The sequence below is a fragment of the Anomaloglossus baeobatrachus genome, chromosome 8, assembly GCF_048569485.1.
Source record: "Anomaloglossus baeobatrachus isolate aAnoBae1 chromosome 8, aAnoBae1.hap1, whole genome shotgun sequence".
Classification (NCBI taxonomy): Eukaryota; Metazoa; Chordata; class Amphibia; order Anura; family Aromobatidae; genus Anomaloglossus; species Anomaloglossus baeobatrachus.
In genome coordinates, this window is record NC_134360.1 from 247,609,572 (window position 1) to 247,623,793 (window position 14,222).

At 44.0% G+C, this 14,222-nt stretch overlaps 1 protein-coding gene across 1 annotated transcript in view; it reads right to left on the reverse strand.

The window, feature by feature from the left end:
• Window positions 1-14,222, reverse strand: part of COL24A1 (collagen type XXIV alpha 1 chain) — a 382,434-nt gene that overhangs the window by 227,581 nt on the left and 140,631 nt on the right. The window contains exon 8 of the mRNA XM_075320523.1: window positions 7,593-7,637. Within this exon, the coding sequence (XP_075176638.1) occupies window positions 7,593-7,637 (45 nt within the window). The remainder of the gene's footprint in view (window positions 1-7,592; window positions 7,638-14,222) is intronic.

Genomic DNA, 14,222 nt, shown 5'->3' on the forward strand with positions numbered 1-14,222 from the left:
CTGCTGAGGGGAGCTCGCCCGGGTCCCATCCCCAAGTGGTGCTGCCTGGTGGTCCGTGACATGCCTCCTGACACTTAGTTTAGACTTCAACTTGATGGCCCGGTAGCTTGGAACTAGCCGGGCCTCGCTCCCCACTATGGCTAAGTATGGGAGCTTGCTCTCAGGGCTCACGTTTGGGATTTTATGGACCGTTTTTGGTTGGAAAGTCCTATCCCCCTCTTTGCGCTAATGCACTGATTTTGGAGCGGGTGGGAATGGATCGTGAAGGCTCTGTTCTCAGGTGAATTGTCGGGTTGCCTAAAGCTACTCCCCGACCTAGGGGACCAAATGCAGCTTATTTTATTTTATTCAAACGAAATACGACAGGCAGGAGGGGGGTGAAGAGGGGGCACAGAGGATGACAGCACTGTTTCGCACTGCGCCAGGCGCGTCGACAGATGCAAATTATGGTGGAAAATAAATATTTGGTGAATAACAAAAGTACATCTCAATATTTTGTTCTATATCTTTTGTTGGCAATGACAGAGGTGAAATGTTTTCTGTAAGTCTTCACAAGGTTGGCGCACACTGTTGGTGGTATGTTGGCCCATTTCTACATGCAGATCTCCTCTAGAGCAGTGATGTTTTGGGCCTGTTGCTGGGGAACACGGACTTTCAACTCCCTCCAAAGGTTTTCTATGGGGTTGAGATCTGGAGACTGGCTAGGCCACTCCAGGACCTTCATATACTTCTTATGAAGCCACTCCTCCCAATACTCTTTTGGGTAATCCAAATGCTCTCTAGCAAACTTCAGACGGGCCCAGACATGTACTGGCGTAAGCAGGTGGACACGTCTGGCACTGCAGGATCTGAGTCCCTGGCAGCGTAGTGTGTTACTGATGGTAGCCTTTGTTACGGTGGTCCCAGCTCTTTGCAGGTCATTCACTAGGTACCCTCATGTGGTTCTAGGATTTTTGCTCACAATTCTTGTGATCATTTTGACTCCACGGGGCGAGATCTTGCGTGGAGCCCCAGATCGAGGGAGATTATTAGTGGTCTTGTATGTCTTCCATTTTTCTTATTATTGCTCCCACAGTTGATTTCATCCCACCAAGCTGCTTGCCTATTGCAGATTCAGTCTTCCCAGCCTGGTGCAGGGCTACAATTTGTTTCTGGTGTCCTTCGACAGTTCTATAGTGGAGTTTGGAGTGTGACTGTTTGAGGTTGTGGACAGGTGTCTTTTATACTGATAACAAGTTCACACAGGTGCCATTACTACAGGTAATGAGTGGAGGACAGAGGAGCCTCTTAAAGAAGAAGTTACAGGTCTGTGAAAGCCAGAAATCTTGCATGTTTTTAGGTGACTAAATACTTATATTCCACCATAATCTGCAAATAAAATCTTGCCAAATCGGACAAGGGGATTTTCTGGATTTGTTTTTCTCATTTTGACTCTGTTGTCACCTATGATGTCAATTACAGGCCTCTCTCATCTCTTTAAGTGGGAGAACTTGCACAATTGGGGGCTAACTAAAGGCCCTGTCACACACACAGAGATAAATCTTTGGCAGATCTGTGGTTGCAGTGAAATCATGGACATATTGTTCCATTTGTACACAGCCACAAACCTGGCACTGATTGTCCACAATTTCACTGCAACCACAGATCTGCCACAGATCTACCACAGATCTACCACAGATCTACCACAGATTTACCACAGATTTACCACAGATTTACCACAGATGATCGACCACAGATTTACCACAGATTTACCACAGATTTACCACAGATTTACCACAGATTTACCACAGATGATCTACCACAGATCTACCACAGATTTATCTCTGTGTGTGACAGTGCCTTAAGTTAGACACAATGCACATATGGTACATTATGACCATCTGAAACAGGTCTATGTAAGAAATTGTATTTCATTATTAGCATTTATTAGTAATTATTTGCGCTGCCTGTGTAATAATCAGGAGGGATTTTTTCTTTCCATTCTCATAATTACCAATATAAATGAGGCTTGAGCGCATTGCCGACACATGGAAGACGGAGATTTGGCAATATAAGGAGGCTGCAGCTTTACATCAAAGCCCTGAACTTTCCATAAAGACTTCCGATCTTATCTACACTTTACTATGCATTTAAGTGTAAGATGTCTCAGTGTTAATAAGACTGTTTCCGGAGAAAGCCGGCACAATTACCCAGAATGATAGGAAGTTGGATTGGCGACACATGTGACCACCGTGCAGCCTCAGATTTACTGTGCAGCAACTTCTTAAATTTTGAAAAATATCTGAAAAATTAAGCACCAAAAGCGTAGCGGTGGCCCATAGATCCCATGCAAAATCTGTGCCCGGACCCCCAAATATTATGTGTGCTAGTGTACGATGACTTCACACTGGATGAGCGTGAATCATTTCATAGCTAGGCCGATTTCCTGAGAAGGAACTTCTGTGGAAGCAGTATTGGCAGCCATATTGGTTGTCATCCAGATTTCCTAGAAACCGAGAATAGAATTTTTAACAATTCGTTATTTTATTTCCTAGTGAGTTCTTGTTATATTGCAGGGAAATGCTCGTCAGCTGTGTGATGAGATGTGAGAGCACATTTATTTATTTATTTAAATGGAATATGTCAGCAGGTTTTTGCTATGTAATCTGAGCACAGCATGATGTAGGGGCAGAGACTCTGATTCCAGCGATGTATCACTTAGTAGCCTGTTTTGCTGTTTCAATAAAATCCAGCAGGAGCTTATCACTACAGGACTAGGTGTCACGCTAGATACATGGAAGCACCAAACAAACAGCAAAAGGAAAGGAATGGAAATCCAAGAAAGTAAAGTTTATAAAATCATCAGCTTTTTGAGTGACAGCAGCTGAGGATCAGATAATATCTGGGGGGTATTCATAGTTATCTCCTCCCTGTGTTAGAATCAGCATAAGTATTATACAATCGATTTACATTTTCACTTGTAGGACCTGTGTGAGGTCATAGCCATGTGACCAGAAGGGGCGGGGCCTCAGCCAACATAAAAATGTTGCTTCTTGGTATCAGCTTTGTTGACTGAGGCCCCGCCCCTTCTGGTCACATGTGTATGACATCAGCACAGATCCTGCAAGTGAAAATATAAATCGATTCTATAATTCTTAAACTAATTCTAACAGGGGGAGGGGATAACTATGAATTCCCCCCAGATATTATCTGATCCTCAGCTGCTGTCACTCAAGAAGCTGCTGATTTTATAAACTTTACTTTCTTGGATTTCAAAACCTAAACATCCGAGCTGACCACTATAGGTATGTATAGAATCAGCCTGATAGCCCCAGTATAGCACTGTATGTATAGAATCAGCCTGATAGCGCCAGTATAGCACTGTATGTATAGAATCAGCCTGATAGCGCCAGTATAGCACTGTATGTATAGAGTCAGCCTGATAGTGCCAGTATAGCACTGTATGTATAGACTCAGCCTGATAGTGCCAGTATAGCACTGTATGTATAGAATCAGCCTGATAGCGCCAGTATAGCACTGTATGTGTAGAATCAGCCTGATAGTCCCAGTATAGCACTGTATGTATAGAATCAGCCTGATAGCGCCAGTATAGCACTGTATGTATAGAATCAGCCTGATAGCGCCAGTATAGCACTGTATGTATAGAATCAGCCTGATAGCGCCAGTATAGCACTGTATGTATAGAATCAGCCTCATAGCGCCAGTATAGCACTGTATGTATAGAATCAGCCTGATAGTGCCAGTATAGCACTGTATGTGTAGAATCAGCCTGATAGTGCCAGTATAGTACTGTATGTATAGAATCAGCCTGATAGTGCCAGTATAGCACTGTATGTATAGAGTCAGCCTGATAGTGCCAGTATAGCACTGTATGTATAGAATCAGCCTGATAGTGCCAGTATAGCACTGTATGTATAGAATCAGCCTGATAGTGCCAGTATAGCACTGTATGTATAGACTCAGCCTGATAGTGCCAGTATACCACTGTATGTATAGAATCAGCCTGATAATGCCAGTATAGCACTGTATGTATAGAATCAGCCTGATAGTGCCAGTATAGCACTGTATATATAGAATCAGCCTGATAGTGCCAGTATAGCACTGTATGTATAGAATCAGCCTGATAATGCCAGTATAGCACTGTATGTATAGACTCAGCCTGATAGTGCCAGTATAGCACTGTATGTATAGAATCAGCGTGATAGTGCCAGTATAGCACTGTATGTATAGAATCAGCCTGATAGTGCCAGTGTAGCACTGTATGTATAGAATCAACCTGATAGTGCCAGTATAGCACTTTATGTATAGAATCAGCCTGATAGTGCCAGTATAGCACTGTATGTATAGAATCAGCCTTATAGTGCCAGTATAGCACTGTATGTATAGAATCAGCCTGATAGTGCCAGTATAGCACTGTATGTATAGAATCAGCCTGATAGTGCCAGTATAGCACTTTATGTATAGAATCAGCCTTATAGTGCCAGTATAGCATTGTATGTATAGAATCAGCCTGATAGTGCCAGTATAGCACTTTATGTATAGAATCAGCCTTATAGTGCCAGTATAGCACTGTATGTATAGAATCAGCCTGATAGTGCTAATATAGCACTGTATGTATAGAATCAGCCTGATAGTGCCAGTATAGCACTGTATGTATAGAATCAGCCTTATAGTGCCAGTATAGCACTGTATGTAAAGAATCAGCCTGATAGTGCCAGTATAGCACTTTATGTATAGAATCAGCCTTATAGTGCTAGTATAGCACTGTATGTATAGAATCAGCCTGATAGTGCCAGTATAGCACTGGCTTTAGGTTATATAGGAAAATCCTGGTGATTGGTTCCCTTTAAAGAGGTTGGCCAATACTTCAACATTGATGGCCTAACCTTAGGATAGGCCATCAATGTCTGATCGGCCGGGGTCCGACACCCAGCACCCATGCATATCAGCTGTTTTTCAGTAGCAGGCAGCCGGAAATGCTCAGTTCTGGTTTTGCCCTTTGTCTTGTGATAGTGGCCGCCACCAGGTACTGCATATTTGCTTCCTATTAATTTGAATGGGAGGCGATGTGCATTAACCGGCAGCGGCTGCTATCGGAAGACAGAGCATTTCTGGTTGACTGCTGCCGGCAGCGGTATTGAAAAACACCCGATTGGTGTGGGACCCCAGTCGATCAGACATTGATGACCGACCTATCCTACGGATAGGACATCAATGTTAAAGTAGTGGCCAACCTCTTTAAAGCATATGCACCCAGCATTGCAGCATGCACAGACCATGTAAAATAGCAAATAAAGTCCCTAGTATGGATCTGTATGTAGTGATCTTGTATGGTCCTCCTTAAAGAGGTTGTCCACTACTTTTACATTGATGGCCTATGTTTAGGATAGGTCATCAATGTCTGATCTGCCGGGATCTCACACCCAGGACCCCCGCTGATCAACTGTTCTCGGTCCCGGCGACAGCAGCAGGCTGCCGGAAATGCTCAGTTCTGGAGCTGCTCCGTCTTCTGATAGTGGCCACAGCCGGGTACTGCACATCCATCGCCTATTCATCTGAATAGGAGGTGGAGGTGCAGTTCCCAGTCGCGGCCACGGAGCAGCTCCGGAACTGAGCATTTCCAGCTCCCTGCTGCAGAGAACAGAGAGCAGCTGATCGGCGATGGTGCCGGGTGTCGGATCCTGGCCAATCAGATCCTAAGGATAGACTGTCAATGTGCAAGTAGTGGACAACTCCTTTAAAAAATCTGTGTGTGCCTCCACACAACTTCAGAGATACAAGAAGGTTCAATATGGACTCCTATAGTTCTATAGGTGGAGCACAACTGATGTGTCCCACAAAAAGTGCAAACTAGATGTAGAAAATGAAAGTGGATGCCTGACGTGACCGCTGCCTGACGTGACCGCTGCCTGACATGACCGCTGCCTGACGTGACAGCTGCCCGAGCAGACGTTGAGAGCGGTAGTGATGATTATTTTCGTTTTTCTCCTGTAATGATCTGACTCGATGATTAATGGCACATGGCAGGTATTATGCAGACATCCTACCCCCATAGGAGCGCAGAGCCCCATAATCCATTCAGATTAACAAGTACTTTGGTGCTAATTCATTTTATCTGCAGAGTCGAGGCTCAAGGCAATGTACAGCTGCTTGCCAATTCATTTTAATAACGTCTGCCTTGTTATTAATTGAAGCACACCGAGACTTGTTTTAGCACATACTGGAAGTAGCTAAAAGCAATTTTAATAAAAGTACAAAAAAAAAAAAAGGGAAAAAGAAAAACAAACACCAGACGCTCTCAATAATGTTTTGTAAGGTTCAAAATAAAAAAGTAAAATGGAAAAATGAAGAATGTGATGATGTTATTGTCTCCGAAATCCTCCATGGCATTCCTTTGCTGCTTACACGCTGCAGAATATTCCCGCAAAAAAAGGTAAAATCCATAGTAAATTCCGGAACAAATTTGCAGCTATCTGCTTATATTACACAGCGGCGGACATACAATTTGTGCAACCATAGAGGGGCCCATGGGCTAAAGGGGCCACTATCATCTTCAAAGGTGGCAGTAAGTGGCCCACATATTGTTTTTGCACATTGGCCCTCTTTTGTCTGGATCCGTCACTGATATTATATATGTTATTTTGCTATGGCAGATTTTTCTGTGCCATGAAGGTGCAAATATACCTAAAGCCCCCTTCACACGTCTGTGAAAATCACGCACGCTTTTCACGGACGTGTCAAAGGTGCATATTGCCCTCTGTGTGCCGTGTTTATGGCACACGTGTGTTCTCTGTGTAGGAACTTTCTGCTCACCTGTCCATGGTGCTGATCTGCGGTCTCCCACTCTGCCGACTCCCCGCTGCTGCTGCTTCCGGGCCCCCAGTGGAGTGAATATTCATGAGCATAATGAGCGGGGGTCAGAAGCAAGTGACAGCAGTGGCAGAGACAGCAGCGCTGGGGAATGTGAGTGTAGAAATTATTTTTATTCCACAGGCACGTGTGTTTTCTCCGGTGCATGGCATACAGATCACATCCGTGCTGTCCGTGTGATCCCCGTGATGCTGGAGAAAAACGGACATGTCTACGTGTGGAGCACAACACGGACACACGGTCCATGGCAAAACACGCACGTGACCGCAGATCCATTGATTTTAATGGGTCTACATGTGCCCGCGTCTCTGGCACATGAGGAAACGGACCAAACACGTGCCAGAGACACGGACGTGTGAAGGGGCCATAGACCGCTCTCCTTTGTCCACTTGCTCTAACCAGAGCTTATACATACACATACATTGAGACGATTGTGAATGCTTTTCCAATGAGGAGAATCAGCTATCACCATCCCCTTCTGTCAGAAATGTATTATCCCATGTAAAGAAAGGATGGGGCATGTTGAAATTCAACATGCTCAATCTTACAGCCAACATAGGCAATGAGAGTGTCAAGACCAGTGGTGTAACTAGATTAGTGGTGTAACTAGATTACTTGGGCTTCAGAGTAATCTTTGCACCAGATCCCTTTCCACCACCATGTCCAATACACTCAAGAATAATACCGTACCCCCAACCAGTATAAGAAATGTCAGCACATACCTTCTCCCCTGGTGGGCCTGATGGGCCAGGATAACCTCTTGGGCCCTATAAAAGAGAATAATACACAACATGAACTTGATGTCAGCGTATATTATAAATTATGCGTCTAATAACAAAACTCATTTCCCTATTTGCAAAAAGAGAAAAACATGCTCTTAAAGATAAAATCATTCAATGCGGTGAATCTATATAGAGTACAGCTATCTAGCCGGTTTAATCCTATGCTTTTAAGTATACACGATTCTACGTTGCATTGTTTTTTTGGCTGTATACTTTATCAATTATGGAGTTTTATTTCAAATATTAGTCTTGCTCCCCTCCAATCTATCCTAAACTCTGCTGCTTGACTAATCCACCTCTCCCCTCGCTACTCCCCGACCTCTCCTCTCTGCCAATCTCTTCACTGGCTTCCCATCGCCCAACAACTCCAGTTCAAAACACTAACCAGGACATAAAGTGCCACCCACAACCTGTCTCCTCCTTACACCTGTGACCTAGTCTTACCTGCACGCAACCTCAGATCCGCACAAGATCATCTTCTCTTCTCCCCTCTTATCTCCTTTTCCCACAATCGCATGATTTCTCCCGTGCCTCCCCCATACTCTGGAATGCTCTACCCCAACATATCAGACTCTCAGCTACCTTGAAAGATTCAAAAGGAACCTGAAGACCCACCTCTTCCGACAAGCCTACAACCGGCCGTAACCCTCAATCTTCTATAGATCTGCACGAACATTTCCACCCTCACCTACTGTATCCTCACCCATGCCTTGTAGACTGTGAACCCTTTCAGACAGGCTCCTCTCTCCTCCTGTATCTGTATGAGCCCTTGCGGGAAGGGTCCTCTCTCCTCCTGTACCTCTTTAAGCCCTCTCTCCTCCCGTATATGTCTGAGCCCTCGCGGGCAGGGTCCTCTCTCCTCCTTTACACTGTGAGCCCTCATGGGCAGGGTCCTCTCTCCTCCTGTACCTGACTGAGCCCTCGTGGGCAGGGACCTCTCTCCTCCTATATCTGTCTGAGCCCTCGTGGGCAGGGTTTTCTCTCCTCCTATATCTGTCTGAGCCCTCGTGGGCAGGGTTTTCTCTCCTCCTGTACCTGTCTGAGCCCTCGTGGGCAGGTTTTTCTCTCCTCCTGTACCTGTCTGACCCCTCGTGGGCAGGGACCTCTCTCTCCTCCTGTACCAGTCTGTGCCTTGTATTGTTTATGATTAATGTACTTGTCCCTATTATGTATACCCCTTTCACATGTAAAGCGCCATGGAAAAATGGTGCAATAATAATAGTAATAAAAAATATTGGAATAAATTAGATTATTTTATCCTATTTTACCCCAACTCTGACAGGCTTACGCAGACCCTGCCTACTACCTGCAGCTCCTACTAGTTCTAACACAGTTACTACTAGGTTCCCCCCTCCTCCATTATCCCCCTGGGTGAGCGCTAGAGTCCATTTTTATTTTTTTATTGTTATTATTATTATTATTATTATTATTATTATTATTATTATTATTATTAATAATAATAATAATAATAAATATTGGAATAAATTGTATTATTTTATCCTCAAGAGCTGCAACACAGTTTTTTCTTTTTCGATATTGAGTACTCATGATGAATGCGTTTCCCTTTAAATTGAGGACTACATCCCTTATATACTGAAGGTGCTCTATTTAGTTCAGGTTGAAAAAAATTATAGGAGATTGTAAAAAATGATCTGTTTTTCTCCACCAAACACAGTGTCATTTTTGCCCATATCACCCATAAGTGAACCCAGAAGGTAAGGCGGTTTTTCTGCATTTGCAACCTAAGACTTCATACAAATGGCAGTACAATGTGCACACAGGCTCCAAGGATCCAAAGAAGCAAGTGCTGACACACACAGCGCCATATGGCCCGAGGCGACTCTCCAAGTTCCTGATTGTGCAAAAGGAACTTGCAACATTTCGGATAGCTCTGGCCTTCATTGAGCGTGTAGGTGGAACAAAAGCCATAACATGACCATGTGTAGAAACACCTAAAATGACCTAAACAGCATCTGCAGCCCAATTCCGTAGATCGCGTGCTTCAGGGTGTGTAGAGCGTTCACCACTGAGCCGGATATTAGGGCACACACTGTGACGCCATGCTTATCTGTATAGGTTGGAACCCAGTTAAGAGTCATTTTACTAAATAGTATATTTGCCTGTTGTGAAAATGATTTAATTGCAGGGATGCGCAGCATCTGGTAGTGAATATACAGAACATGATTTACAGTGCTCGATGTTTGGGATAGGACATCAGAACAAACGCTTGGAACAAGATGAGAGGAAATAACACATTCAAGATTCTTTTTACTTAAAAGCGCTGGGAGAAGAGGACGACTAAAGTGACTTCATAGTTCAGCTATTAATTAGAAGTACCTTCCTGAAGTGCTGAAAATGTAACATTTTCATGGAGGGTCCGGACAGTAATGTGCACCATCATCTTTAGGAAACAAGAACCAGGCGAGGTTTCATAGCAGAACAATGTTAACCATTTGGTGAAGGATTTATGCCTAAAGGCTAATAGGGCCAAGATCATGTATGAGTCACTGTAGCGATGTCTACAGGTCACAGCATTGCTAGTCTTTTATTCCTTCATAGATATAATTTGCATGAGATTTGGAGTCACTTTGAAAATAAGATTACGTTACTTATCCTGTACTGATCCTGAGTTACCTCCTGTATTATGCTCCAGAGCTGCCCTCACTATTCTGCTGGTGCAGTCACTGTGTACATACATTACATTACTGATCCTGAGTTACCTCCTGTATTATACTCCAGAGCTGCACTCACTATTCTGCTGGTGCAGTCACTGTGTACATACATTACATTACTTATCCTGTACTGATCCTGAGTTACCTCCTGTATTATACCCCAGAGCTGCACTCACTATTCTGCTGGTACAGTCACTGTGTACATGCATTACATTACTTATCCCATACTGATCCTGAGTTACATCCTGTATTGTACTCCAGAGCTGCACTCACTATTCTGCTGGTGCAGTCACTGTGTACATACATTACATTACTGATCTGGAGTTACCTCCTGTATTATCCTCCAGAGCTGCCCTCACTATTCTGCTGGTGCAGTCACTGTGTACATACATTACTGATCCTGAGTTACCTCCTGTATTATACTCCAGAGCTGCCCTCACTATTCTGCTGGTGCAGTCACTGTGTACATACATTACATTACTTATCCTGTACTGATCCTGAGTTACCTCCTGTATTATACCCCAGAGCTGCACTCACTATTCTGCTGGTGCAGTCACTGTGTACATGCATTACATTACTTATCCCATACTGATCCTGAGTTACATCCTGTATTGTACTCCAGAGCTGCACTCACTATTCTGCTGGTGCAGTCATTGTGTACATGCATTACATTACTTATCCTGTACTGATCCTGAGTTACCTCCTGTATTATACCCCAGAGCTGCACTCACTATTCTGCTGGTGCAGTCACTGTGTACATACATTACATTACTTATACTGTACTGATCCTGAGTTACATCCTGTATTATACTCCAGAGCTGCAGTCACTATTCTGCAGGTGCAGTCATTGTGTACATGCATTACATTACTTATCCTGTACTGATCCCGAGTTACCTCCTGTATTATACTCCAGAGCTGCACTCACTATTCTGCTGGTGCAGTCACTGTGTACATATATTACATTACTTAACCTGTACTGATCCTGAGTTACATCCTGTATTATACTCCAGAGCTGCACTCACTATTCTGCTGGTGCAGTCACTGTGTACATACATTACATTACTTATCCTGAGTTACATCTTGTATTATACTTCAGAGCTGCACTCACTATTCTGCTGATGCAGTCACTGTGTGCATACATTACATTACTTATCCTGAGTTACACCTTGTATTATACTCCAGAGCTGCACTCACTATTCTGCTGGTGCAGTCACTGTGTACATACTGTACATTACATTACTTATCCTGTACTGATCCTGAGTTATACCCTGCATTATACTCCAGAGCTGCACTCATTATTCTATGTGTAGAGTTCGCTGTGCACATACAGTACATTGCATTACTTATTTTGTGCAGCCTAAATGTATAATCCAGAGCTACATTCAGAATTCTGCTGCTGCTTAAACATAAACATTTCTATAAGTTGTGCAGATCTGCTATTATGCAATTATACATTAATTTTTTCACTTCATTAGTGTAATGGACAGTGATTAATGCAAACATTACATTTCCTAGAATAAGCTATGTGCAGACAATGTATACAAGGATGCTGCGATTTCAGCTCTGAAGCCTGTGGAATAGAGATGAACCTTTAGGTTATGATACAGGCTTTGAATCAGTATCGGATGAGTAACGTATTTACAAGTTTCCTGTAGATTTATTGTTTTGTCCGGTTTTTGATTCCCAATAATATTCAATTATAAACAGCACAGACCCCAATATTGCCAATAGGAGGTAGACTGACACAATAATATATTGTTTGCAACAATTTGTTTTGCTACATTTATGTTCCATACAACCAGTATACAAAAGAGAAACAGGCAGCATGGTACAATAGTAATAAATAATAAAATGCAGCAATAACCTTAAAATAGCAGAGGTTTCCTGCCCCTGCAGGGATATGCTGTTTACAAGGGGCTATATTGCATATATTCTACATACAGCTCTAAAACCTGGAAAGTGACCATTACATTTTAGCCATGTATCCGGTAGCACCTGCTATCTCCATTTTCTTTCTTTTTTTAATGGCATGTCCTGAGGGTAGCTTCCTTTTTGCTCCTTGTGAAATTGCTACTTTACTGTGCAGTTGACGCTTATGGGCTCCTATGAGAATCTCTAATAAGACCCCCAAATATCGAGGGTCTTTTATTAGCATTGGTTTTGTCATATAGGCTAAAAAGAACTTCCAGGGCTCAGGTGCAACTTTAACTCACACAATAATTTTCCTTGTAAATCAAAGTCACAGGGTATGTAATAGGATAAAGAGTTGCACACCAGTCACTTGTGACTGGTGTGCAACTCTTTATCATATTGTTTAGTTGTATATTTTTGAGTCTTGCATCCTGTTCACACCATAGTTGTTCCAGATGTACATTCTTTAACAGGGTATGTAATGAGAGGACAGGGGCCCCGAGCCTGGCCCTCATACTTGAGACCCTACACTGTCCCTTATCTCAGAGGTAGGCTTGATAGTAGCCAGGTCCGAGCCCTCAGCATGGCCCTAACTCCTGTCTGAGCCCTGATCTTACTCCCCCTCTCCCACAGCCTTGGGGTGCATTGCAGAACACAAAGACAAAGCCCCACAAAACGACATGGATAACAGAGAAAGGAAACTCGTACATACCGCACTCAAAACACACAGGAGAGAGAATATGTGTACCGGGGAGCAACGAAAAAGGGCAGGAAGTAACACACAACAGGGGAATGCTCACACCTCTCAGAAGTGCAACACAGATCACCATAAACAGGAAAATCACCAAGACCGGGATCGCTGGAGCTAACGCTGAAGATATAATTGGCGCATACCGGAAGAATGTTGTGCTTTAACACTAGAAGTCCCAGGAATTTTAAGCCCCATAGGGTTCCAATGGTAGAAATGTCAAATGACCCCTATCTGGGACTTCTAGTGTTAAATAGGGAGGAGACAGCTGCACATGGCAATTAGCAACCTGAGCTCTTACTTCCTGCTCACAAGTCTGCAGGAATTAACTCTTGCAAAGCTGAAGACCAGTGAACCAGAACTAGCCGACGCCCGGCTCTGGCTGAATAATCCAGAAGCCTCAGGTTGCTTGTCAGACTCTTTGGTGTGAATAGAAGCTGAAGACATCGTGCCAGCAGGTGTGTGCGGAGCTGAACATCGCATGACAGTCAAACTGTGCAACTTTAATCAACTACAATGCACTTTTGCCATGCAAGAGAACAATCACTTGCTAGGCACAATACAAAAAAGTGGTGGGACCAGGACAATTTAGGGTGTTTGCCATCACTTTTTGATCAGTATGACTTAAAAGGGTAGTAAGTAATTGGAAAAAAAAAATCCCCAGAAACAGCGCCACTCTTGTCAGTTGGCAATATTTCGTATTGCATCTAAAGGGTACTTTACACGCTGCAATATCGGTACCGATATCGCTAGCGAGCATACCCGCCCCCGTCGGTTGTGCGACACGGGCAAATCGCTGCCTGTGGCGCACAACATCGCTAACACCCGTCACACGGACTTACCTGCCTAGCGACGTCACTGTGGCCGGCGATCCGCCTCCTTTCTATGGGGGCGGTTTGTGTGGCGTCACAGCGACGTCACACGGTAGCCGTCCAATAGAAGCGGAGGGACGGAGATGAGCGGCCGGAACAGCCGCCCACCTCCTTCCTTCCTCATTCCGGTGGACGGAGGTAAGGAGATGTTTGTCGCTCCTGCGGTGTCACACATAGTGATGTGTGCTGCCGCAGGAACGACGAACAACCTGCGTCTTGCAACAGCAACGATAATCGGGAAAGGAACGACGCGTCAACGATCAACGATTAGGTAAGTAATTTTGATCATTAACGGTCGCTCCTGCGTTTCACATGCAACGATGTCGCTAACGAGGCCGGATGTGCGTCACGAATTCCGTGACCCCAA